The sequence below is a fragment of the Monodelphis domestica genome, chromosome 6, assembly GCF_027887165.1.
Source record: "Monodelphis domestica isolate mMonDom1 chromosome 6, mMonDom1.pri, whole genome shotgun sequence".
NCBI classification, from domain to species: domain Eukaryota; kingdom Metazoa; phylum Chordata; class Mammalia; order Didelphimorphia; family Didelphidae; genus Monodelphis; species Monodelphis domestica.
Genome location: NC_077232.1, coordinates 152582851 through 152606879, shown reverse-complemented (window position 1 = coordinate 152606879; position 24029 = coordinate 152582851). Strand labels below are relative to the sequence as shown.

At 32.1% G+C, this 24029-nt stretch overlaps 1 protein-coding gene across 2 annotated transcripts in view; it reads left to right on the top strand.

Moving 5' to 3' along the window:
• Positions 1-24029, top strand: part of TECRL (trans-2,3-enoyl-CoA reductase like) — a 143709-nt gene that overhangs the window by 70747 nt on the left and 48933 nt on the right. Inside the window, exons 1-3 of one of the 2 annotated variants that reach the window (XM_056802679.1) lie at positions 14686-14965; positions 18038-18082; positions 21687-21790. In XM_056802679.1, coding sequence (XP_056658657.1) covers positions 14833-14965; positions 18038-18082; positions 21687-21790 — 282 coding nt within the window. In that variant the 5' untranslated portion in view covers positions 14686-14832. Of the gene's footprint in view, positions 1-14685; positions 14966-18037; positions 18083-21686; positions 21791-24029 lie in introns of those variants that run through there. The other variant, XM_001368254.5, reaches the window with a different exon arrangement.

Below are 24029 nucleotides of genomic sequence, written 5' to 3'. Positions count from 1 at the left end.
TTCTACACTTCTGTGTTTATAAAAGTTCTTTGTCTTCCATAAAGGCCACAAGACCCTGTTTAGTGATACTAATGATTTCTCAAATATCTAAATGATAGTTTTAGCTATCGATGTTCACCACTGGGAAGAATTGTTGATATAGAACTTTTTATTTATCAATTTAAAGCATTAAGAAAATATCAAGGTCTGTATGTGCAGGAAATAGGAGAAGGTATTCTTTTAAAGTTAAGTAATGAACAGGTAAAGTGTAAGAAAGGGGCGTAAGCATTTTCTCCTACTCAACTTGTCACTTTCTCATAGATTCTCAAAGTGAAAATTGGTAGTTTCACACAGCTGTGCTAAAGACTCAGAGGGGTGAAATAGTAGAGGGGGCATTTTTTTTAAGGAAAATTAACTGTAGAATGCATTGCTTCCTGTAGTGAGGGATTTTCAGAATTTGAAATTTTCATTTCTTAACTATCTGAAACAAAGCAAAACGATGAAAAAAAAAACATATTGACCCAGAAACAAGTAGTCATAGGTAAATATTCTAAGGAACCTTCAGCATACATTATAATTTCTTAAAAAATGAGATATTTTATTACTTTTGTGAACAGCAATTAAATCACCTAGGATAGCTAATGAAATGTCAGTCAGCCATCCTTTTTCAAGCTTCTACTATGGGCCCCAAACTGTATGTATATATATGTGTGTGTGTGTATATATATATATATATATATATATATATATATATATATATATATGAATGCATGTATATCAGTATAAATATATATGTATACATACCATTTATACACATCAGGAGTTAGAGTATCTATGTGTTTGCACATGTGTGTTTTTATACATATAGATAAATATATAGAATGGGAATTATGTAAGAAAGAAGGCACAAGATTAGGGAGGACTAGGAAAGGCTTTTTTCCAAAGGAGGGAATTTAACTTGGACTTAAAGGAAGCCAGAGACGCAGAAAGATCCAGCTATGGTAGATAGCCAGTGAAAATGCTCAGTCAGGAGATGAAGTATCTATTTTGAATGAAAGCAATGAAAGCAAAGTAATGAGATAAAATATGAATTATATTAATATAAGACAAATGGAATGCAATTAACATCTAGTTATGAAATATTGTAGAATTCAATCAAGTTGCATTGTAGCCCATAAGAGTAAACCTTCATTTGAGTTGAGTAATTGGTTACTGACAAATAAATATTTTTATGTCTATTGAGATAGAAAAAAATTAAAATCCTATTGATGTTATCATTTTTCCTGTATTTCAGACTTCTGAAGAAGTTACTTTTAACCTATTTCCCTACCATACTTGTCTAGTGCATTGTTTTGTTTTGTATTATTTATTTTTCTTTTTTATAAAAATCATGAAAGACATAAAGTGAAAGATGGCATACTTTGATCTGGAATGAGATTCCATTTCAGCTCAATTCACTTTGCATCAGTTCATGTAAGTCTTTAAGGGATTTTCTGTGTTTTATTTTTCTGTTTGTTCTACTCTCTGTGTAACATTTCATATGGCACAATAGTATATCATTACAACCATATAATAACTTGTTCAACTATTCCCCAGTTTGTGGATAACCCCTCACTTTCAATTTTTTGACACTACAAAGAGAAATGTTAAAGATATTTTAGTGATTTCCCAGTTTTGGGGATAAGAACTCACTATCTGATAAAAAAAATATTACTGGGACAACTGGAAAACAATATGGCAAAAATTACTTAAAGACCAATATTTCACACCATATATACCAAGATAAGTTCAAAATGGGTATATGACTTAGACATGAAGCTTAACAACATAAGTAAATTAAGGGAACATGGAATAGTTTATCTGTCAGATCTTTGGAGAAAGGAAAAATATTATGACCACAAAAAAGATAGAGAACATTATAAAATGTAAGATGTATGATATTGATTATATTAAAGTAAAAATATTTTACACAAACAAAACCAATGCAAAAATGATTAGAAGGGAAATAGCAAAGTGGGGAAAACAATTTATAAGAAATTTGTTTCATAAAGGTTTTATTTCTCAAATATAAAGAGAATGAAGTCAATTTTTTAAGAATATAAACCATTCTCCAGTACAAAAATTATCAAAAGAAGCTGTTTTCAAATGAATAAATCAAAGCTATCAATTACCTTATGAAAAAAATGTTCTAAATCACTCTTGATTAGAGAAATGCACATTGAAACAACTCTGAAGTACCTCCTCACACCTTTCAGATTGTTCAATATGACAGTAAAGGAAAGTGAGAAATTTTGGAGGGGATACAGGAAATTTGAGGCAGTAATGCATTATGGGTGGAGTCATGAAGTGATCCTACCATAGTGCAGAGAAATTTACAACTATGTACAAAGGGCTATAAAATAAGCCTAAATTTTTCCAATTTTTTCAGCAGTTTTTGTGAAATAGTGAGTCTTATCCCCAAAGCTACTGTCTTTGGGTTTTGCAAACACTAGACTGCTAAGGACATTTAGCCCTAAACTATTCCATTTATCAATGGATCAATTTCTATTTCTAAGCCAGTACCATATTGTTTGGATGATTAACAATTTATTGTACAGTTTAAGATTTGGTACCACTGGGCCACTATCATTCTATCATTGATATTGTTTTTTTAATTAGTTCTTTCATCTTTTCAGATAAATTTAATTATTATTTTTTCTAGTCCTATAAAAGGATTTTTTGGTAGTGTTATTAGTAAGACACTCGATAAGTAAATTAATTTACATAAGATTGCCATTTTTATTATATTAGCTCAGCCCTTTAAGCATGAGTAATTAATGCTTTTTCCAATTGTTTAGATCTAACTTTATTGTTATGAAAAGCATTTTGGAATTTCCATATAATTCCTGCATTTGTCTTTGTAAATCAATTCCAAAGTATCTTCTATTGTCCAGTGATTTTAAATGGAGTTTCTTTTTCTAACTCTTGCTGCTGAATTTTGTTGGAAATATATAGACATGCTGATGATTTATGTGAATTTATTTTGTATCCTGTGACTTTGCCAAAGTTGTTATTTCCACTAACATTTTTACTTGATTTTTCTAGGATTCTCTAAGTATACCATCATATCATCTGCAAAGAGTGATACTTTAGTTTCCTCATTGCCTACATTAATTCATTTAATTTTTTTCTTCTCTAATTGCTACAGTTAGCATTTCTGGTATAATATTTAAAATAGTGATAATGCTTCCTTGCTTCATTCCTGATTTCACTGGGAAGGCTTCTAACATATTCCCATTTCAGTTGATACTTGCTGATGATTTTAAATAAGTATTACTTATTAATTTGAGGAAAGACCACTTTATTCCTATGCTTTCTAGTGTTTTCAATAGGAATTGTATTTTGTCAAAGGTTTTTACAGCATGTATTGAGATAATCATGTTATTTCTGTTAGTTTGGTCATTGATATGATCAATTATGCGGATGGTTTTCTTAATATTAAATCAGCCTTTCATTTCTGGTATAAATAACTGGTCATCTTGAATAATCCTTGTGATATATTACTATAGTCTCTGTACTCATATTTTATTTAAGATTTTGGCATCTATTATCATTAAGGAGATTGATCAATAATTTTCTTTCTGTTTTTTGGTCTTCCTGGCTTAGATATCAATATCATATTTGTATCATGAAAATAATTTGGATAAGATTCCTTCTCTGATTATTTTGTCAAATAGTTTGTATTTTTCCATTGGAACACATGTCTCTCAGGTTTTTCATAGTTTAAAATGCTAATTTCTTCATGATATTCTATGTCTGTGTATAAAAGTCTATAATTACACATAATTTTAGGATAAATTTGAGATTTCTTAGACTTGAAATCAAATGTATTCATAACAAGGTCTAATGGTAAACTTGTTCAGACTAACTTTCTAGCCTGACAAACAAATTAAATATGTTAAACATGAATATAAAGTTCTAAATTGAGATTTAGAAAATCATAAAATCAAAGCACTGAAAGCTAAAAGGGATTAGATAATCAAATATTTAGAACTAGGGGCAACCTTAGAGTACATTGAGTTCAGTCCCTTATTTTACAGATGAAAAAATTGAGGGTTGAAGTAATTAAGAAGCTTGTCCTGGGCCACAAACTTGGTAAATACATGATGGAACAGATTTCTTTGAGTTTACTTTTGAGCATTCTTTCTAGTACACCGTATGCTGCTTCTCAGGAACCTTAATTAATAGTCAAATTCCTCATCTTTTAAGTGAACAAAATGAACAGAGTTTAAGTTATATGTTCAAAATTCAAGTACAATATTGGGAGGACTATATTAAAGACATCCTTTTAGCAAAAAGAACTAGAAATTTGAGTTGATATGGAATTGAATAGCAATCCACAAGTAAATATAGCTCCCAACAACAGTTGTCCAGAACTTTCATTGATAGAACCTTAATGTTCAGAAAACTTTTTGTTAATAGTTCCTCTGTTTTCTACAATGGTCAAAATTGATGTGGTAAAAAGTCCTATTCTAAGAGCTATATTTTAAGAGTAAAATTGATAAAATGGAATGTTTCTATACAAGTGAAAATAGAATGGAAGAAATATGGAAAAATATAATGTATAATATAGTTTTGATTGAATATATAACTTTGTTGTTATAATAATAAGGAAAGTTCCTCCATTAAATGTCAGTATTCTATATTTATAAACAGTTTTGTTTGGGGGCAATGAAATAGTATTGACTTAAATGGAGTCACATTAAAATGTGGAAGAAATTTTTTACCTCAGATTATTTCCTTAGCCATTACATTATGGTGCTATATTTGAATATCTAAAATATTATAGGATAGAAATATATGAAGTTGCAAAAGAAAATGCTATAATATATGAAAGTAAAATTGTTTCTGATCTCCATTAACATATATGTGGATGGAGAAGAAAGGATGAAGCAAGTCTTAGAAGGAAAATTATATTTGCATTGAGCTTAAAATGATGTTAGGTTGAAAGAAGCAAAGCAATCTCATAGTAGGAAAGAGCCTGAGCAGTGTTACAGAGGTAGAAGAATATATATATATATATATATACATATATATATATATATATATTATGATGGTGATGGGATGGAAAGTAGTAGCCCAATATCACTGGAGTAAAGCACGTGTGAAGAGGAGAAACATGTGGTTAGATTGTGTCAATGGAGTGATGACATTGTACAGGGCTCTGAATGCTAGGCAGAGTTAGTTGACCTTATCTAATAGGCAAAAGGGAGTTATGACATATTTTAGAATAGAAGACTCACATGAACAAAATTCTATGTAAAAATGGTGATGGCAGATGAATTGCAGTGAAAAAGAGGAGATGGGAAAATCTGTTAGGAGGTTATTGTGACAGTACTGTGGGTAGTGATGAGGCTTATCCCAGAGTAATGATAATATGAAAAATGAGGAAGGGATAGATACAGATAAAGTGAGAAGGAATTCAATCTATAGACCAAATACTTCATAGTATATGGAATATGAGAGAGTGGAAAAGTTTGAAGTAGTATTATTGATATGAATGGTAAAATCATGAAAAAAGATTAGACTTAGTGGAAAAGGTAAGTTGGTCAGTTTGTTTTTCAGTTCTAGATATTTCAATATGGAATTGAAATAAATTCCATAGAGAGAGATTCAGTCCTGGAACTATAAAGTAATGTCTACAGTAGTAGTATATATTGAGGAGCCACTGATATAACACAACTGAAAACACTGATGGAGTATAGAAAGAAGAAAAAAGAGCCAATAAAAATTTTAAGGACCATCTGCAGGAGGAACTCAGGTAGAGGATAAGTAATAGTCAAAGGAATAAAGTAGGAGAACTAAGAGAGTTCATGGTTTCTCAAGACAAGGAATGAAATAATGGAGAGTAGTCAGCATAATGGAAAGTATATGCAGAAGGAAAAGATATCATTGGATTGAGAAATTAGAAAGATATTTGGTCAATTCTGAAAAAGAGAAGTTTTGATACACTAATAAGATGGAAGATCTATTATAAAGACTAGAAGAGGAGATGGTTAATGAAGAACTTCCACTGTTCTCAAGAAATTTCTCAGTGAATGAGAGGAGAGAACTGGCATAGTCAACAACTGAATAATGGGCTAATAAAGTTGAAAGGAAATATTTTATAGGTTTTGTTAGTTGGTTTTGCTTTTAGAATTCTAAAATCGATACTATATTTCTTGGTAGAGCCAGAGGATAAAAGATGAAATGGATGATAGATGGGGAATATGGGCTGGAATACAGATCTGAATATAGTAGAAGGATTGAGTCAGGGGCACAAGAATAATGTCTAGACTTTGGAAAGAATAAAGATAACTATTTTTATGTGACAAGAGGGAAGGAGAAGAGAGAATGTAATATTAGTGATAAATGGAAGAAGGAAGACAAAGACACTCAAACCAGGTGTCAGAAAAGTTTTTTTCCGGAAGTAAGATGCTAAGTCATCTCATGTAATAGTGATTAATATGACTAAAAAGAAGAAGGAATGATAGATTTGGTATAGAAGATGTGGATAATGAGATTGTTAGCAATAATGAATAAGTAGAAGGATTATCTAGCAGCACCAAGGGATTAAATCAGGTTAAAAATGTGTAAGTCCATAAGGAAACTAAAATTTTAAAGGCCATTAATGTTGAAGACGTATTACCCTTAATTTTGTGATCCCAAGTGGCGGGAATCATACTAATGGGTAGAAGTTATGAGATTTCAGTTTAATATAAAAATAACATTTGGTAAAGTGACCCAACAAAAATTAATCTATATTATAAGAATTATCTTCCAAGAAAACAAATTTTCTAGATAGATGACTTTAAGGAAAGATTAAAAGCTTTTAAATATTTGCAGAAAAAAAGATGACCCTATCAGGGAAGCTTAGTGGATAGAGAGCTGGGCATAGAGGTGGGAGGTCCCGGCACTTCCTATATGTATGGCTGTGGGGAACACACTCAACCCCAATTCCCTAGCCCTTACTGCTTTTCTGCCTTTGAATGGATAGTATCAATTCTAAGACAGAAGATAAAGGTTTTTAAATGTTGACCTTAAACTTCAGGTAGTAAAGATTTCTGAAATTCTCTGATATAATTGTTTGTACAGAAAGATCCCACCCTCTACAAGATTTCTGGGAATAAAGTTCTTCCTTAGTCACTCCTAACAGAATCCTCATCATTTTTGGCTAGTGGTTTCTAAATTGAATGGAATTTAAATTAATTTAGAGCAAATGATAAACAATAAGACATTTATAGTTACCATACCAATGTTTCCTAAGGTAACAGAGATAGAGTCTAACTCTAAAGAATCAATCACCTAGTGTCAGCAAATCAGGGAAGGCATCAGAGCCAGGATAGGAAGGCAAAAGAACAGGGTGGTGGTGGCTCTTTGTGCAAGGATCATGAACCAGTGCTACTATTCATGTTGGAGCAACATTTTCCCAGAATATCTAACCAGAGAAAGAAAATATAACTGTTATTGATATATTAATTAATTATAAATAATATATTAATAAATTATAAATATAAATATATTCAATATACAAATATATAATTAATATAAACAAATGTATAAATATAAACAGAATTAAACATTATAAAATTAACAATTAATTAATTAATTAAATATTAACTCATAATATTGTAGATACAGAAACATAAATTGCAAGGGGAGAAAGGAAAGGAGCAAATTAAAACCTTTGTTGTAGAGAATCAGAAGACTGAGATTACATAGGCTTCCTAGATAAATATTTATTTTTTTTTAGTTTATCTTTGATTCTATGTTCTGTGTATTTCTATAGGGATATCGTCTGCATCTGTGTCTTCATGGCTCCAGTATCCTAGGGTCTTTGCACAGGTAGGACATTTAGGGAATTAGTGTAGAATGGTTGTATGCTTTTAGGCTCAGAAAAAACTGTGTCCCTGGTTAGCACTTTGTGAGAACACTTGTTTCCTTTTAAATGTGGCCATGAAGGAAAAGGATATGGCAAATGGGTGCATGCACACATCAGAAAAAAAGAAAACAAGTTAAGGCAAACTTGATCAAAATTTAAATTTATCTTCTCAAAACTAATGCAAATTCTTTGATGGTAATAGGTTTGCAAGTTTCTGTAGTTGGCCCAGATCAAAAGTGAAGTTGTGAAATGAAGTAACAGAAAATATAACGACTCATTTGTATTGTCATGTCACTAGAGACAAACTGATTTTTAATTTAGTCAATATGTGTGCCCTACTCTTTTCCTTCATAGTTTGTAAATAAATGATTGAAAAACCTAATAGAATTGTCTGAGCTGGAAAGAATAATAGAGATCATATGATCTAGCTCCTCCCTCAACATTCTATATAGGAAAAGTTAAGGCTAAAGAAAGAGTTTAAGGTTGAATAAGGATAACATTGATAGTAGACAGAGTTTCCTGTATTCCTGTCCAGTGCTTTTCCCCCATCACACCAATCTCAAGTTCTACTTATCTCAGGTATGTTTTCATGACCTTCACTCTTTAAAAAATGTCCTTTGGGAATTATATGGCCACTCTGTATTACTCAGCAAGCATCACATCAAAGGCTGAAGCAAATATAGTTATTTCCTTTTGACTACTTGGATGATGGTGCTTTATCCTCACTTACTTCAGAATGATTGAAAGTATACTTTAAAATAAATTCAATCCCATGCAAATTACCATGGTTTAGCAGGAAGTTTTGGGAGATAGGGAACTTAACTTTCCAGTATAAATAGCCTTTCCCATCCAGTGATTCTCAGTCACCTTCTAAAAACATTGAGCAACCAATGAACTGATAGTATTTTCTGTACTTCTACAGAAATTTAGATTTTCATGTTGACAGGAACTAGGTATCTTCCTGATGACCTTTAATTGTCCTTGAGATTTTCAGATGTCCAGTTCAAACCAAGGAAAATAGCATTTGTTAACTCTGAATACTTTCATGTCACGTCAGAATCGCCTAATTTTGTTTAGTGCTCAACTTTTGCTAAAGACATTGACAAGCTTCGTTTCAGAAAATCTGTGTTGCTTTCAGAAAATATACTGACTTCACCTACATGGCTGCATCTGCTGCATAATCAGCAATTGCTAAGCAACTAATTATAATTTTTGTCAAGGTATTAGGTGAAAAATTCTTTGATATTAGTTTAAAAATTTAACCCATGTGGTACTCTTTTCATATGTCAATTGGTAAAATAAAATATCTTTTAAAAAGAATTACATACATAATGGAAGTTTGTTGCCACATTTACATACTCTGAATATTTACTTTAGAATAGGATACAGTTCAAAGATTAAAAAAAATACATGATGCTGATGATTGATTATAGTAATTTGCCTATTCAAATCATTCCATTCAAATCACAGCAGGCATTGCTCATAATTATTAGACCTATTTATTATTAACAACTCATGGAGAGAAAAAATACATTCAAGGCAAAATTTTTCCTCATAATAATTTTATTTAACTGTTCATTGAAAGACAGTCTACTAATTGTTCTAAACAATAGCCATCAAATTTGTTATCTCCTTCTTAGATTGTTCATTGTCTAAAAAGATAAGTTTTTCACGTTTCTCTCTGGGACTTAGGAGAGAATTGATTGGTGAAATGGAATAGAAATGTAATGATGGGATTTCAGATTTTTACTTGATATTGTTTTATATATACAAACACATATATATGATAGTCATATATAGTATATTTGTGTACACAGAGAGGAAGGAAAAAAGAAAGAGAAAGAGACAGGAAAGAGAGGGAAAAAGAAAGAAGACATTAATTTTACAATTGTACTATAGCCTTGTTTTTTTGTTTTTTTTTTAGCAACACCATGGCCTCTGAAATGAAAAGCTAAATATAAAAGCTACATTCAGTTGGAAGCACAGTTGACTTTCTTTGCTAATTCTCTTAATGTCTGTAAAGTCTCATTATACTAAGGATTTCTGGAGTCTGTAAGGTCTCATTATACTAAGAAGTTCTGGAGAGTAATGAGCTATGTATTTTAATAAATATTTATTGTAAAAAAACTATAAACTAGTTATAATAACAAAACACTAATACTGTTAACAAATACATATTTAAATGTACCATTTTAAAATGCATTAATTCCTTTTAGACTGTCAGTCAAATTGGTATTTATTAAGTTCTCATTCAGTTCCAGGAATATTTTTACATTTTGGGTAAACAAAGGCAAAAGACTATTCCTGCACTCAAGTACTTCACCATCTAAATAAGAAGTGAGACAACATCCATATAGATAGGTACAAATAGAATATACACATAAAAAGTTGGAGATAATCTCAAAGGTAAAACTTTAGGATGAAGTAGGATTGACAACAGCTTCCTTTAGATGTTATGACTTTATCTTGGATTTTCATGAGGCCAGTAGAGTCAGGAGGTGAGGGAAAAAATTCCAGGCATGATGAACAGTTAATTAAAATGCTCAATTGAGAGATTGTGCTAACTATAAAATTACTTTCTTCTCTAGTTCTTCAAATATTTTTAAATGTAGCACACCAAAATATTCATATTTTATTATCATCGGTAGTTGTTTGTGATGCTTTACAGTTAAAAATCATACATACACATAATAGACAGAGACAGAGACTGAGAAGAGAGATGAAATGATAGCAGATAGCATCGTTTATAGTGTTTTAAGTTTCAAAAACATTAATAAAATTGTTTTCTTTGTCTTATTTGAAAATCATACCAAATCAATGAAGAAGAGAGTAGTAAGAAAATGAAACTGAGAAAGAATCAAAAAACCAATATCCACTGCCATAAACAGAGTGGAGTCCAAATGCAGAAAGAAACATACTATTCTTCACTTTTTTTCCTACTTGATTTTTTCTCTAGTGTAAGCAATATGTTTCTTGTTTCAACACAGGATTGATGGTGTAATTATTAAAATTAATATACAATGACTAAATATTATATTTTACAAAATTTTATTAATAATAACTAAAGCAAATGAACTGCCTGAATTCAGCCCAGTTGCAGGTCAAAGAGAGCATGGGAGGAGCGTACATCCATTTAAAACCAATAACGTGATCTTGCCAATGTGGAGACGCAGGAGAGATTATAGGGAATTTTGGGAAATACTAAGGACTTCTGGGGAATGAAGTCAAAGCCACAAAATCTCCATTTCCTGTTAAGGTAGGATTTGGGGTAAGTGAAAAACAAGAGGAAAAACATATAAATAAATTCTGCTTTATTGTTTGGGAAGGGTAGGAAAGGAAGGAATAAGGGTTTAAAATTAAACTTAATTTAAAAGAGTATAACTAAGCTATATAAACTATGTTACTAAACTAAAACCTTAACCTTCCAAATATCCCAATCTCACAGGAAGAGTCCAAATCCAATAGAGCCAGGATCTTTTGTTGTTAGATGTCCAAGTAAGTCCAGACTGATGCTGCCAGCATCCAGATCCAGAAAACAAACAAACAAAAAAAAAAACCTCCTTCCTCTGTTGGTCACAGGCAAACTCCTCTTCAAAGTCTTCCAGAGCAGACTAGGTCATTCAAGGAGATCAGACACTGAGAAGACAAACTGTTAGGCACAGAATCTTCCCAGATCTCCAGGCTCAGGGTCACATATGACCCTTGGTCACATGCTATTGACAATCATTCCAAAGGTTTGCATTTCTCAGTTTTTGCAACAGTTTTGCAAATTGCAAACTTTTTCATCCTTTATCACAAAGGTTCAAAATCTCGATTTATACAATAAGAAATATATGCATTATATGATATAGATGTACAAATGTACAACCTATATGTAAGCCTGCTTCACGAGACGTGAGAACAGATGGAAGATAGAAAATGAGTTTATCAGTTTCTTTTTGAATTGGAAGGTTTGGAAGTAAAGTAGAGTTAATGATAATCATATCAAAAATGAAAGAAAAATGATTAACCTTTTAAAAACACAAATAGGAGAGGAAAAGGAAATCCAGAGTGAGACCCAGACAAGCAAAGCAGTATTGGACATAAAATGATAAATTTGAAATATATATGTTTTAAAGTCACTCTATAATGCAGATTCACAATTTCACATATGGTCCTCTTTTTTTCTGTGCTTTGAAAGTGCACATATTCATGTTTGTTAATGTTTATCAAGTTGAAAATGATAAAAGACATTTTTAAGGGTCTTATCAAAATGTTTTATAAATTCCTATTTTAGTTCTGTTCAATAATGTTTATTGAATTCATCATGGCAAAAGGTAAAGAAGACTTTAATATTTTAAATATCAAATTAAATAGAGCCACATATTCTGTTTTTTGAAATTACCTATAGCTTAATCATATGAACAATATATGTATATATGTTTGTATGTGTACATGTATGCACATAGTGTGTATATCTTTACACACATGCATATATACACAATACATCCATTTGGGGACCATAGATAAGGCTTATTTAATGTAGGCAATTCCAATGAACAGGCTCTTTGTAGTTAAAAGAGTTTCCAGAGGAATAAATGTGTTAAAACAATTGCCAATGGGTATATAGTCATTATCTAATATTAGAAAATGAATATGAACTCAGGTTTGACTATTTTTGAAAACTAATTTCTATCCATCATACTAAGCTTCCTATTTTGACATCAAAATGTAAGTTCTTTAAGATTATAATAAAATTCAACATGAATAAGGTAAATTAAAATAATTCCTTAAAAATTTTTACATTCTAATTCTTGATTCCTTGGTAATGGTATATAGGCCCTTCCTTTACCTCTGCATAATGTATACATTTATCTATTTTACCTCTCTATATACACATATTCATATATACATAAGGGATCTAAAAATAATTCACTTCATTTGATATTTATTTTCAATATATTTTCTCTGATAAAGATGAATATAAGTAAAAATCTGGAGAAAGAATTGAAATGGGTTGTAATCTTCTAAAAGTCTTTTTGGATTTTGTTCAATCACATTGCTCAGATTAAAACAACAGGAAGTGTCTCTGATTATACTATCATTTTTTTCAATTGTAATAAAATTAGACTGCTGCCTTTGCTGATAATGATAGTAAGATGTTATACAAATAATGAATAATGCTATCATTAGATTATGGACATCTCAGGTTCCCAAGATGAGAATCTTACAAAAAAATATGATGCATGGCTTTTATTCTGGAGTAAGAACAGATATTTGCATGCTCATGGACAATATGAAATTTTAAAAAGAACCCCCAAGCAGCTGTCTCATTTCAAAGTATTCAGCATCCAGAATAATTTTCTATCCTCTCCCCAAATTCTTATAAAATTCCTATGTAATTCATATTCTTTTAGCTCTAAGGAACTACAATTGCCTTCTGCACTGTTCACTGAAGTAATTGTTGGAATTTCTTTATTTGCCAAGTGTAATCGAGAAATGGTGTAGTTGTAATCCAGGGTAGATCTTTCAGTATACAGAGAGAAAAAGTGGAGACCTCTCTTTTCAAAGCAGGGTTCAGGGGAGACAGCTGATGTTTAGGGTTGGCTCAGAGAGAGGAGAGGGGGTTTGAAGATTTTTCTCATTTTGCCTTCCCTTCTTAACTATGACTGCTCTCCCAGATTTGCTCTTGTCCCTCTTGTCCCCTCTCCACTACTGTAGAACAAAGGATTTCTTCCTAGGAAGATGTTTCTCCCCTTGATCTATTCACTCACACTTGATTCACAGCTTGGGGAAAAGATAACTACTTTAATTTGTCAATTAAATCAGGGTAATACAAAGGAATTACTGGCAGGGAAATAATGGGAAAGGAAAGTGGGAAAAGGGGGTCTCTGTCTCTTTCCCCTCCCTCCTCAAGTTTAGGAGGAACTCAGGCTTTGGCAGCCTAAGCCCCCTGATAGAAAGTCAGGTTGACTGACCCTGGGTTTGGCCCCTTGGCCACAGTTCAGATCCAGGGCAACAAGAACTGAAGTAAAGTCTGACAGAGATTCAAAATGCCTTTCTCAGGTGTCTCTTTAATTAGTCTTTTTCCAATTGGGAAATGTTGGATGGAAGGATTTCCAATTACCAGTAGGAAAAAAAAAAAGTGGGTAATCCAACTGCTTTTCCAGCCAGAATCTTCTGCTCCTTCAGATTCCAATCTCCTGGGACCCCTCCCCCATGAGGAGATCAGTTCCACACACTCTTCAGCCTGGCACTTTTTCTTTAGTGCTAGCCTCTGTCACACAAGAAGACAAAATTTACTCCAAAGAATTGCTACAGGTAATGAATAAATTCTTCTCCCCATGAAAGGGGCTACATCATTTCAGTGGTTTAAGGCCTTGTTGACTGAGTAGGAAGTAAATGAAGTGCCCTGGAGGGACTTGGAGTAATTAACATTTTAGGTATATAATTGTCAAGAAGGATTTTCCTGTAAGTGCTCAGTCTTCTTGCTTAAGGCTTGATCTAATTTTCTTAAAATTCCTAAATAAGGGTTCTTATCTCCTTTTTCTGAGGAGTCTGTCATGTAAAATACCATTTTAAGTGGTAAAAGTATATATGTATGTGAGTAAAATACATACATATGCATTAACATAATATGCACTAATAAAATGGAATTGTGTCAAAACAAACAAAAAAATTTCCTTCTTGTTTAAATATAGTATTTACTCACATAATGACCAAAATGTTATTGCCTAGTGAGAAAATAGTTTTAGTTTAGTTTTAGTAGTAGTCTCTCAGTAACCAAGGATGACATTTGTCTTTGTGCTCTTTCATCTGTGATGTAGATGAGTGTGCACAAAGACACTTGTGCATGAAGGAGATTTTAGTGGAAGAGTCGATGCACAGAGACAATCCCACTCTCTCGGTGTTGGAAGCCTGGGTCCAGTGGCACGAAAAGTCGTTACACCTAGAGACTTCCTCAGCTGCACTGGATGGCCGTGTTGTCTTTTGTGCTCCAACACGCCCCAAGCACTCCACAGTGCTTTGCTGCGTCGCCCTCTCAGCCGTTGAACCTTCTTATTGGTTTCTTCTATCTGTTCCACCGAAGCAGTCTTCACATGCTGGGTGAGCAAAGCCCTGGTTCACCAGTGGTCTACGACCTGATGGCTACCCTCACAAAGTTTAGCCGGCCTGTGGAAGCCGTTGCCCAGGGTCCTGCCGCATGCTAGCAGCTACTGGGAGCCACAAGTGAGAGCTGGGTGTCAGGTGGGGGTCAGAGGCTGGAGAGCTGCCCTAGGAGGGCACAACAAGCCCTCCATACCAGAGATACTATCCTCCCTGAGCACCCCATACACCCCACAAAAGACACATTGCCTCTTTTTATTATGAGGTGATGACTACTGGCCTTTATTTCAAAGAATATCACTTTCAACTTCAGACTTTATTAAGTGCTTCTTATAAGTTCCTGGTCATGTACTAGATATACTTCCTAAATGATCATATTTGTATTTTTAACTGGGCACATGGCAGCTTGACATAACTTTGCACAATATATACCATTACATCAGTATATAGAATAAAGGAAAAAAATTATTTTTAGACAAAAATGTTCAAAATACAATTTTATAATCTTTACATTTATCTCTTCAATTTGCTGTTCCTAATTTTTACTTAAATATATTTAGAAGCAGAGACATATAATTATATTTTTGTACTATAACAAAGGTATTTTTAGAATCATGGATCAAATATTAATTGAGGAAAAGAAACTTAGCTATTATCTAGCTCAACCCCTCTGTTTTACAAAAAGAGAACTTGAGGCCAAGAGAAACTAACTGATTTTCCCAAAATAACAAAAATATTATTCTAAGAAACAAAATTAGGATATTAGGGGTCCCATACTGTAAATCCAAATCCCCCCTTTACCCCCAATACAATGTTTCAGAAGAAATCAAGACTAGAGTTCTAGTTTTAACTCCACCACTTCCTTTACTTGTCCTTTTTTATTTTTATGAATCACTCAATTTTCTCATGTGCAAAATGGAGACATTAAGGTCTGCTCGATATAGCTACCTCACATAATTGGGTGATATTTGAGATCAGATATCATCATGACTGTGAAAAATTTGATAAATTATAAAGTATTATATAGATCTTAAATATTAATCTAGGTAATTATATTACTGGATGATTTATTTGTAAACTTAATGAAATTTGCCTGTTTCACTCAAAAATTGTTTATGTAGCATTAATGGCATTCTTAACAGTATCATTTATCTATATTTAATACATTCATGAACTTAGAGCTGGAAGGGACTATTTTAATGTCAATTTAGAATAGTTAGCCTCCACATTTTATAGATTAGGAAACTAAGACCCAGAAAAAATGAGTAAATATACAAAAGGTACACAGTTAGTAAATAGGACCCTGATATAAATTAAGATAAGAAAGGAATGACAAATGTCATCTAATTTAACAACTTCATTTCATATATGAGGAAATTAAGTAACATAACTAAGTTGTTTAAGGTCACACAGGTATTAAACATAAGATATAGAATTTGAACCCAGCACTCTAAATCTACTGCTTTTCCCCCTGAACCATTCTGCCTTCCATTGAAATGGTTTCAATGCAAGCATTAATACATTTGAGAGAAGGACCCATACCATTGTTATTCATTTTTTTTCAGTCACATCTGAACTCTTGGTGATGCCATTGGGGATTTTCTTCACAAAGATACTAAAGTGATTTGCTTCTTATTATTTTGCTTTTTCCAACTCATTTTATAGATGAGAAAACTGAGGCAAACAGGTTTAAGTGACTTGCTCAGGGTCACACCTTTACTAAGTGTTTGAGGGCAGATTTGACCTCAAGAAGATGAGTCTTTGGTTCTAGGCTCATCACCCTGTCCACTCTGCTGCCTAGCTGTCCTTAAAAATGTGTTAGTTCATATGAAATAAATTTGTCTGAAAATAGTCAAAAGACTATAATTGATGTTTTATGATGGCAACATCTTTCTCTACAAGTTTTCTTTTCCCCCTGTGCCAAGGACAGTGTTTAACACCCAATAAATATTTAATGCTTGTTTTTTTAAATCATATTAAATGGTCTAAAATAATGAAAATGTCATTTTTTGTTCATTTAAAAGTAGAAAAGTTAAAAGTAGAAAAACATTACTTTTATGATAGAAATTTTAGCTATTCTATTATGCATTGAAATGCATAATCAGAAACACTATAAATGTCATTTACTAACTAATATATCTATTAGTGTTGTAGTTGATTGGATCATTCAGATGATAAATAAATAATAATAACAATTACTATTAAATTATTATAGCATTAATAGTAATATAAAATTTATCAAGTTACATAAAATTTATAAATGGTTTAAATTGGCACATAATTTAATCTTATAAAAATCCTGTGAAGTAAATACAATTTTCCTTCCCATTATACAGAAAAAGAAACTAAAGTTACATTTTGTGACTTGTCATAGAATTGTAAGTCTGAGACAGAACCCAAATTTGATATTTCCTGGTTTTACGTAATATTCTATTGACTATATAATAGTTTATATTTAATTAAAATTTATCCACAGAGTTGGAAGTTTAATCAATCTTGCTAAGTCTTTCAAGGAGCAATACTGGAAGCCTACAATACTAAGAAGCAACAAGTTCTGGAATGTTCAAAAAATAACTGTCTGAAAGTACAAATTTTCTTCACACTGCTAATGTGGGAGTTGATAGGTTTGGAATATGTGTAGGCATATATGGTTAGTGAGTTGGTTTCAGTAAAATTTATTTTCCTTTAAAAAACTTTCTTACAATGGATGGCTCATTGTATCAGTAGGGGGAAACTATATAAATATATATCTAATAAAATAAATAACAATATACAATATCAGTAAGAATATTTTAATTTTGTTAAAGATGTGCAAGAAATTACAACAGAGAAATTCTCACCAAAAGTAATAACAACAGGTAGCATTTATTAAATAATTATAGCATTTCATTCATGTTTGAGAAAATAGTGATTTTTTTATATTCCACTATTACAGGAAATATAAATATAATCGGGGTTGTCCTATTTTAGAATAATTTCCAGATATATCTGGAATCATAGAGTACAACTAATTCTAATTTGATTACTTATGGTTGTAAAAAAAACTGAATATATTTCTTTGATATTAAATAGGTCCCCAGTGGTACCCTTCTCGTGTTGGCCTTCAGTTTGAACGTGGTAAGTATTGTTTACTGATTTTCAACAATATTCAATGACATATTAATTTGGTTATTCTTCCTTCCTTGGTCACTACTAATCTCTTCTGATTTTTCCACTTCCAAAAACAGAGGTGGCCAAGTGAGAAAACTGGTAATAAATAACATATATTAGTAACATTTGTTTAGTAACTATATTTTATTACTTAAGATTAAATATCTCAGAATATCAAGCTGTCCTTTAAAACTAGAATTTATAATTAAAAATAACAGGCTCTCTAAAGCTCTATTAGTATGAATAATAATAAAATAACAATTCCTGCTGATTAGAAAATATTTTGTTTATAGAACATAATGTATCTCTAACCTTAATTTATTCCTATTACAATTCAAAATGGTCTAATAATTATAATGGATATTCTATTTAATAAAGAAGTTGAGAGTGAAGTTAATTAGGAGAACATAAGCTAATTTGGGACAATATTTTTCAATATACTGGTTCTTCATACTATTAAAATAACGCTATTCAACTTATATATACACTTAGCCATAGAACCAGAGAAGAATCCTTTATGTTGATAACTCATCAGAAATATACAAGCACAAGAAACCACATCTTCATTATATTTTTCATTGCCATATATATTCTCAATGGCAAGAGAGCTCTCAGGAGAGCTGCCATGGCAATGGTCATTTTCAGTATAACCTAATGGGAGCGAGTATTCATCTTATCCTTATGAGCTTGTTCCACCTGCTATTATATTATACTCAAAATGTTTCCAAGAGTTTTACATCTCTATAACCATTCTTTGGCAAACGAGATTAAATAAATCAACTTCTTTTCTCTGAACCATCTCTTCCTCATCTATAAAAGAGGGAGTTTAACTAAATTTGTCTGAGGTCTCTTTAAGTTCTCTGATCTTCAAATTATTCTGAATAATGATGAATTAAAAAGAGGCTTTGTACTAAAAACTCTAAAATGTTTTCCCCTAAAGCACCTGAAAAGCAAGTATTAAAAATACCTACCGATTATTCTGCCCATTTGAATTTTCCTTGCTATTCTAAATGAATTGGTGAAATTACTATCTTCAAACACTAGCCACCACTCTTTTCAGGTTTTTCTTTTTCTTTTTCCAATCCTTTCACAGAGCTATAATTATCAACTGAACATTATCTTCCTTTGAGTTCTGAAAAGCATCTATTTGCATTTCTAAAATTTCTACTTATTGTCATTTTCATAAATAAAGAATAAATTTTGTCCTATTTCTTAAATCTAGTATGAATCAGATACAGAGCAATAACATGTAACACCAAAGATCTTTCTGTATTCCCCATTTGGTAATGAGTGATGTCTAACATTGATTTCTAAGTCATTTCTAACTCTACAATAAGTTTTACTAACTCCAGAGGTTGAATCAACATGTTAAATATGTAAAACAAGTAAAACAACTTAAAAAAGTAAAACAAGATCTTTTAAAATAGATGCCTATTAATAATTGTTAACTAATGAAAATTACATGATATACTACTCATGAGGACAGACATTAAAGCTCGGGACCTGTGATTTAACTACGGGGATCCCCAGTTTGGAGTCTTTTCTCAGCAATTCAAATTGACAAATGACTTACCTTTGTTACATTTATAATCTGATTTATATTTTATGATCATTTATGTAATTGCATTTTCTTACTCCTAGACTAAATTTTCCTTGAGTAAGAGGTGCTTAGCATAAAGTATATTATAAATGTTTATTAAATTGAATTTATATTAGAAATTCTCCAAAATTTAAAAGAGTTTGAGGCAGCTATCTTCAGATGATTTATTTAGTGACTAGAAGAGATTCATCAAGTCAGTCAGTCCACAAGAATTATTTGCTTACTAAGTAGTAAGCATTTTGTCAAATGTTGGGATTACAAAAACAAAGTACAAATTAAACAAGTAAAAATACTATCTTATTGTCAAGAAGTTAGAGTAAATCAAGGAGACTATAAAAATAACTAGGTACTGAAAAAGCACATACCGAGTAAATTAATGATAATCTCAGAAGGGAAGACATCACATAAAGTAAGATTTATTTCACCTCCCTTATCTACTTCTTCCTCCTCCACACCAAGAAAGTTCTCATTCTGACAAAAATTAATGGAGAGCTAACTTATTTGTAGATCAAAGTGACTAGTCAAAGAGTTGGAGTAAGCAAAGATTCTGGTGCATTTGCCCAAAGTTAATACTTTGTGGTGACAAAATTATTAAAAAACATTTTTAAAGCTTAGTTAGCTATTGCTTCGGTGCTCCTCTGATTGTGGCTGGAAATTATGAAAGGTTTTGATTATAATCTGGTCACTAAGTAAACTAGAAAGAAGAAGCAGTTTTTTAAAAATGGGTGAAAAAATTCCTAGACCTAGATCGTCACGACTTAGCAATCAAAAGCAGACAGATTTATGAAAGATGATCCTTGGATTAGGCCCACTTACTGGTGAAGTAAGCTTCAAAGAGGTTTCCAGAAAGTGTTTGGTTTCTACCAGTGCCCTGCTGGAATAGCCAGCTCAAAAGTTTTTACCCTCCTGGAGAAACTGGAAGACAGAGGAGAAGTCCTGGTAACCGAGGCTTATGCCAAGCCCAGATCCTTGTCCATAAGCATTGTTCCAAATGCACCCTGGTAATTGTCGGCCAAAGGTCCTCCATTCATTACCCTTGGAAGAGGATTGTAAACATCACTTGACCAACAACGACCTGAGCTCATGGTGAGAATTTTGGCCAACGATTTTGGGTGGAGACTCAACCTGATTATGAGATTCATTGCTTCAGCAGTCTGGATCATGATGATGCCCAGGAGCATGTTTTTGCATATCTTTGCTGCCTTTCCAGTACCCGCAGCTCCACAATACACTACGTTGGAGCCCATGCATCCTAGTATCTCTAGGGAAGCAGCAAACTCTTGCTCTGATCCTCCTACCATGAATGCCAGGTTCCCACACCCACCAGAAACAGGGGCATCCAGGAAAAGTGGCTCCATCTTTTCAACTTCCTTTGCCAGCTCCTTTGACATTGAAGGGTCAATTGTACTAGACTCTTTAAATAAAGAGCCCTTCTTCACTTTCCTGAGAATGCCAATAGATCCTGTGTAAACATCTATTGCATTAAAGCTGGTAGGCAGCATAGTAATAACTCTGTCTGCTTTCTCTGCTCCATCTGCTGCAGAAGCCATTATCTGTCCCCGATGTTGGAGATCTTTGCATACTTCTGGAAATACATCATAAGTAATGAAAGGGTATCCACATTTCATGAGCTTTTGGCCATTGGATTTCCCACGTTGCCCACACCAACGAATCCAATGGGAATCTTGGAAGCCATTGACCTAGAACATACCACTGTGAGGCCAACCAGCCCTCATACTGCCACCAACCCCTGCCCATCACTCTGCGGGCTGCCCCTTGTAGACCTAGTGTAGTTGCCAAGCTAAGAACTGAATGACATTTTTTTCACACAAATTCACACACTATTTGCCAGAGAAACTTGAAATCTGACTTGCTGGACTCTGAAGATGACTTCACTGATCCACTGCATCAGGCTACTTCTCTTACACATTTATGTTGAATTGATTCATTTCCTTTTTTTTTAAATTTCAGGTGGGCCCTTTCTGAAAGATTATGTTAACATTCAAAGCATTGCAACTTCTTCCATTGTTACATTATATTTCACAGATCTAGGACAACAAGTCAGTTGGACAACAGTAAGTACAAATTTGAATTATTTAACATAGTATATCTTAACATAAATTCTTGTATTCTGTTCAGTTCTTTGTACCTCTAGAAGGGACTGAAGTATATATTACAAAGTGATGAAGAATTACTGAGTCAGTTAATCAATAATATAGATATATTGTAGGATGAATAATATTTCTTAATGTTTGATAGTTATTTTGGAAAGAATGAAAAAGGAAGGAAGGAAGAAAAGAAGGAAGGAAGGAAGCAAGGAAGGAAGGAAGGAAGAATATGCTGGGTTGAACAGAGAGAGAGACAGAGACAAGTCTTGGGGAGCTCTGATAGCACTTTCCTCATAGTTTTAATTGGGATTGATGATGTGCAGGAAGACACTTTGAATAATAGGTGAAATATGAAGTTAAAAAAGAGATGGAGAGCAGAATAATTGAAAAAGAAAGGATTGTGGCAGTTCAGTACATAGTTTGCTGTATCTATTTGAGTAGTTATACTATTGGGGAGGTAATAAATCTGATTGAAACACCTATATAAGTATAAGGAATAGTTTCTTCCTCTAACTTAGAAAATTTGCTCATCAATTAAAATAAATGTTCCTATTTTTCTATTTTCATTTTATTTATTAATATTTATCATTTATCATTAATTTATTATTTATTTTATTTTAAATTTAAAAAATTAAAATCTAAAAAATTAAAAATAAAATATTTATTTTATTTTTTATTACTAATTTATTATTAATCCTCTTCTGATTTTGCCCTTTTTAGAGAATGTATAATTTTGCTTTTTTTGAGAATGTATAATTTATTACATTATCATTATTGCTAAAATAACTTTTAGAACTTATAGAATCATGCATTAATATAGTTTTGTAATAAATAAAAACATTTTATTTCTTCTTTTCATAAATATAATTTCAATAGGCAGGTTTAATTCTTGCCTTTGGATCATATTGGTTGAATGATGCTGGGCAAGTTCATTAACCTCTTAGTGTCTCTTCCCTTTAAGACTCCAAGGACAGAGCAAGTGGTAAATTATCTTGATAGTAATTCTACACTTAGGCCTTCTTACAGAAATGAAATTCCACCACTAGTTAAAATAAAATTTATATTTCTACAGTTTTTATTTTATGAGTGACACATATATTATTTTTGTAGGTTAACATTAACTATTAATTCTTGGTCTTCCATTTATTTTACATATATTTATTTTAAGAACTATTATTCCAAGTAGCCACATTACTATATGTTATCCTAGTAAGGAAAACCTTTATGGATATTTTAAAATATCCTCAGTATTTCCTTATTGTTTTTGTCATTAACATATTTCCATTGAGAATAATCATTTTGACTTTCGGAAGCTTAACTAATGTAAATTAATTGCTAATCTCTTCAGCCAAGAAACTGATTTATTTGCCAGACAGAGAAAGATGGATGCCAAAGGCAATACACTGCAAAATGTAATCTTCTCTGTAAACTTGTACTAAGAAAGATAGTAGCTGAATAAGAGTACTATCCTTCTGTATAGTACAGAGAAACAGGGCAGGGTAAAAGCAGATTATTGAACATTTGGCAAGATATCCAATCAAGGGCATTCAAGGATAAAAATGGAAAGATTACTCCAAACAGAAGAAAATTGAAAGATAGAAAAAGTCATTATATAAAACTTTTTTTTTTTCCCATCAAGGGCAGTGGAACCACCACTATTAGCTCCTAAAATTAATGCTTCCTAGATTAAAATGCCCTAGAGTAAAGTAAAATATTGGAGCTGAAGCTTAAGTATTTTGGCTACATAATGAAAAGACAGAACTCATTGTAAAGGTCTCAGGTTTCAGAAAAATGAAGGCACAGAGAAAAGGGGATGGTAGAGGATGAGATGGGAAGATAGAGTCATGGAAGCAAAAAATATGAGCTTGGAGCATTCAAAGACTATGTGAACCCTTTTTTGAGTGTGTAGGGCATGCTGGTTCTGCAAATTCCGTGCAGGCAGGTATTCTTTATGAATTTATTGAAAACATCAGCCATTTCTCCAGTCAAAGGCTGAAGAGAAAAAGTGCTAAGGAAGAATTCTTTTACTATCTCATAAGGAAATCGCTATTTTGAAGGGAAAGTATCCAGGTGACAAAAAGAATGCTGACTGTTTTAAAATATTTTCATTGACTTATTAAGAACTTTTATCTAAATGAAAAACTTAGTTTACCTGGGGGAGAAAAATAATTTGCCTAGAAATGACAATTATTGTAGGGTATCTCAA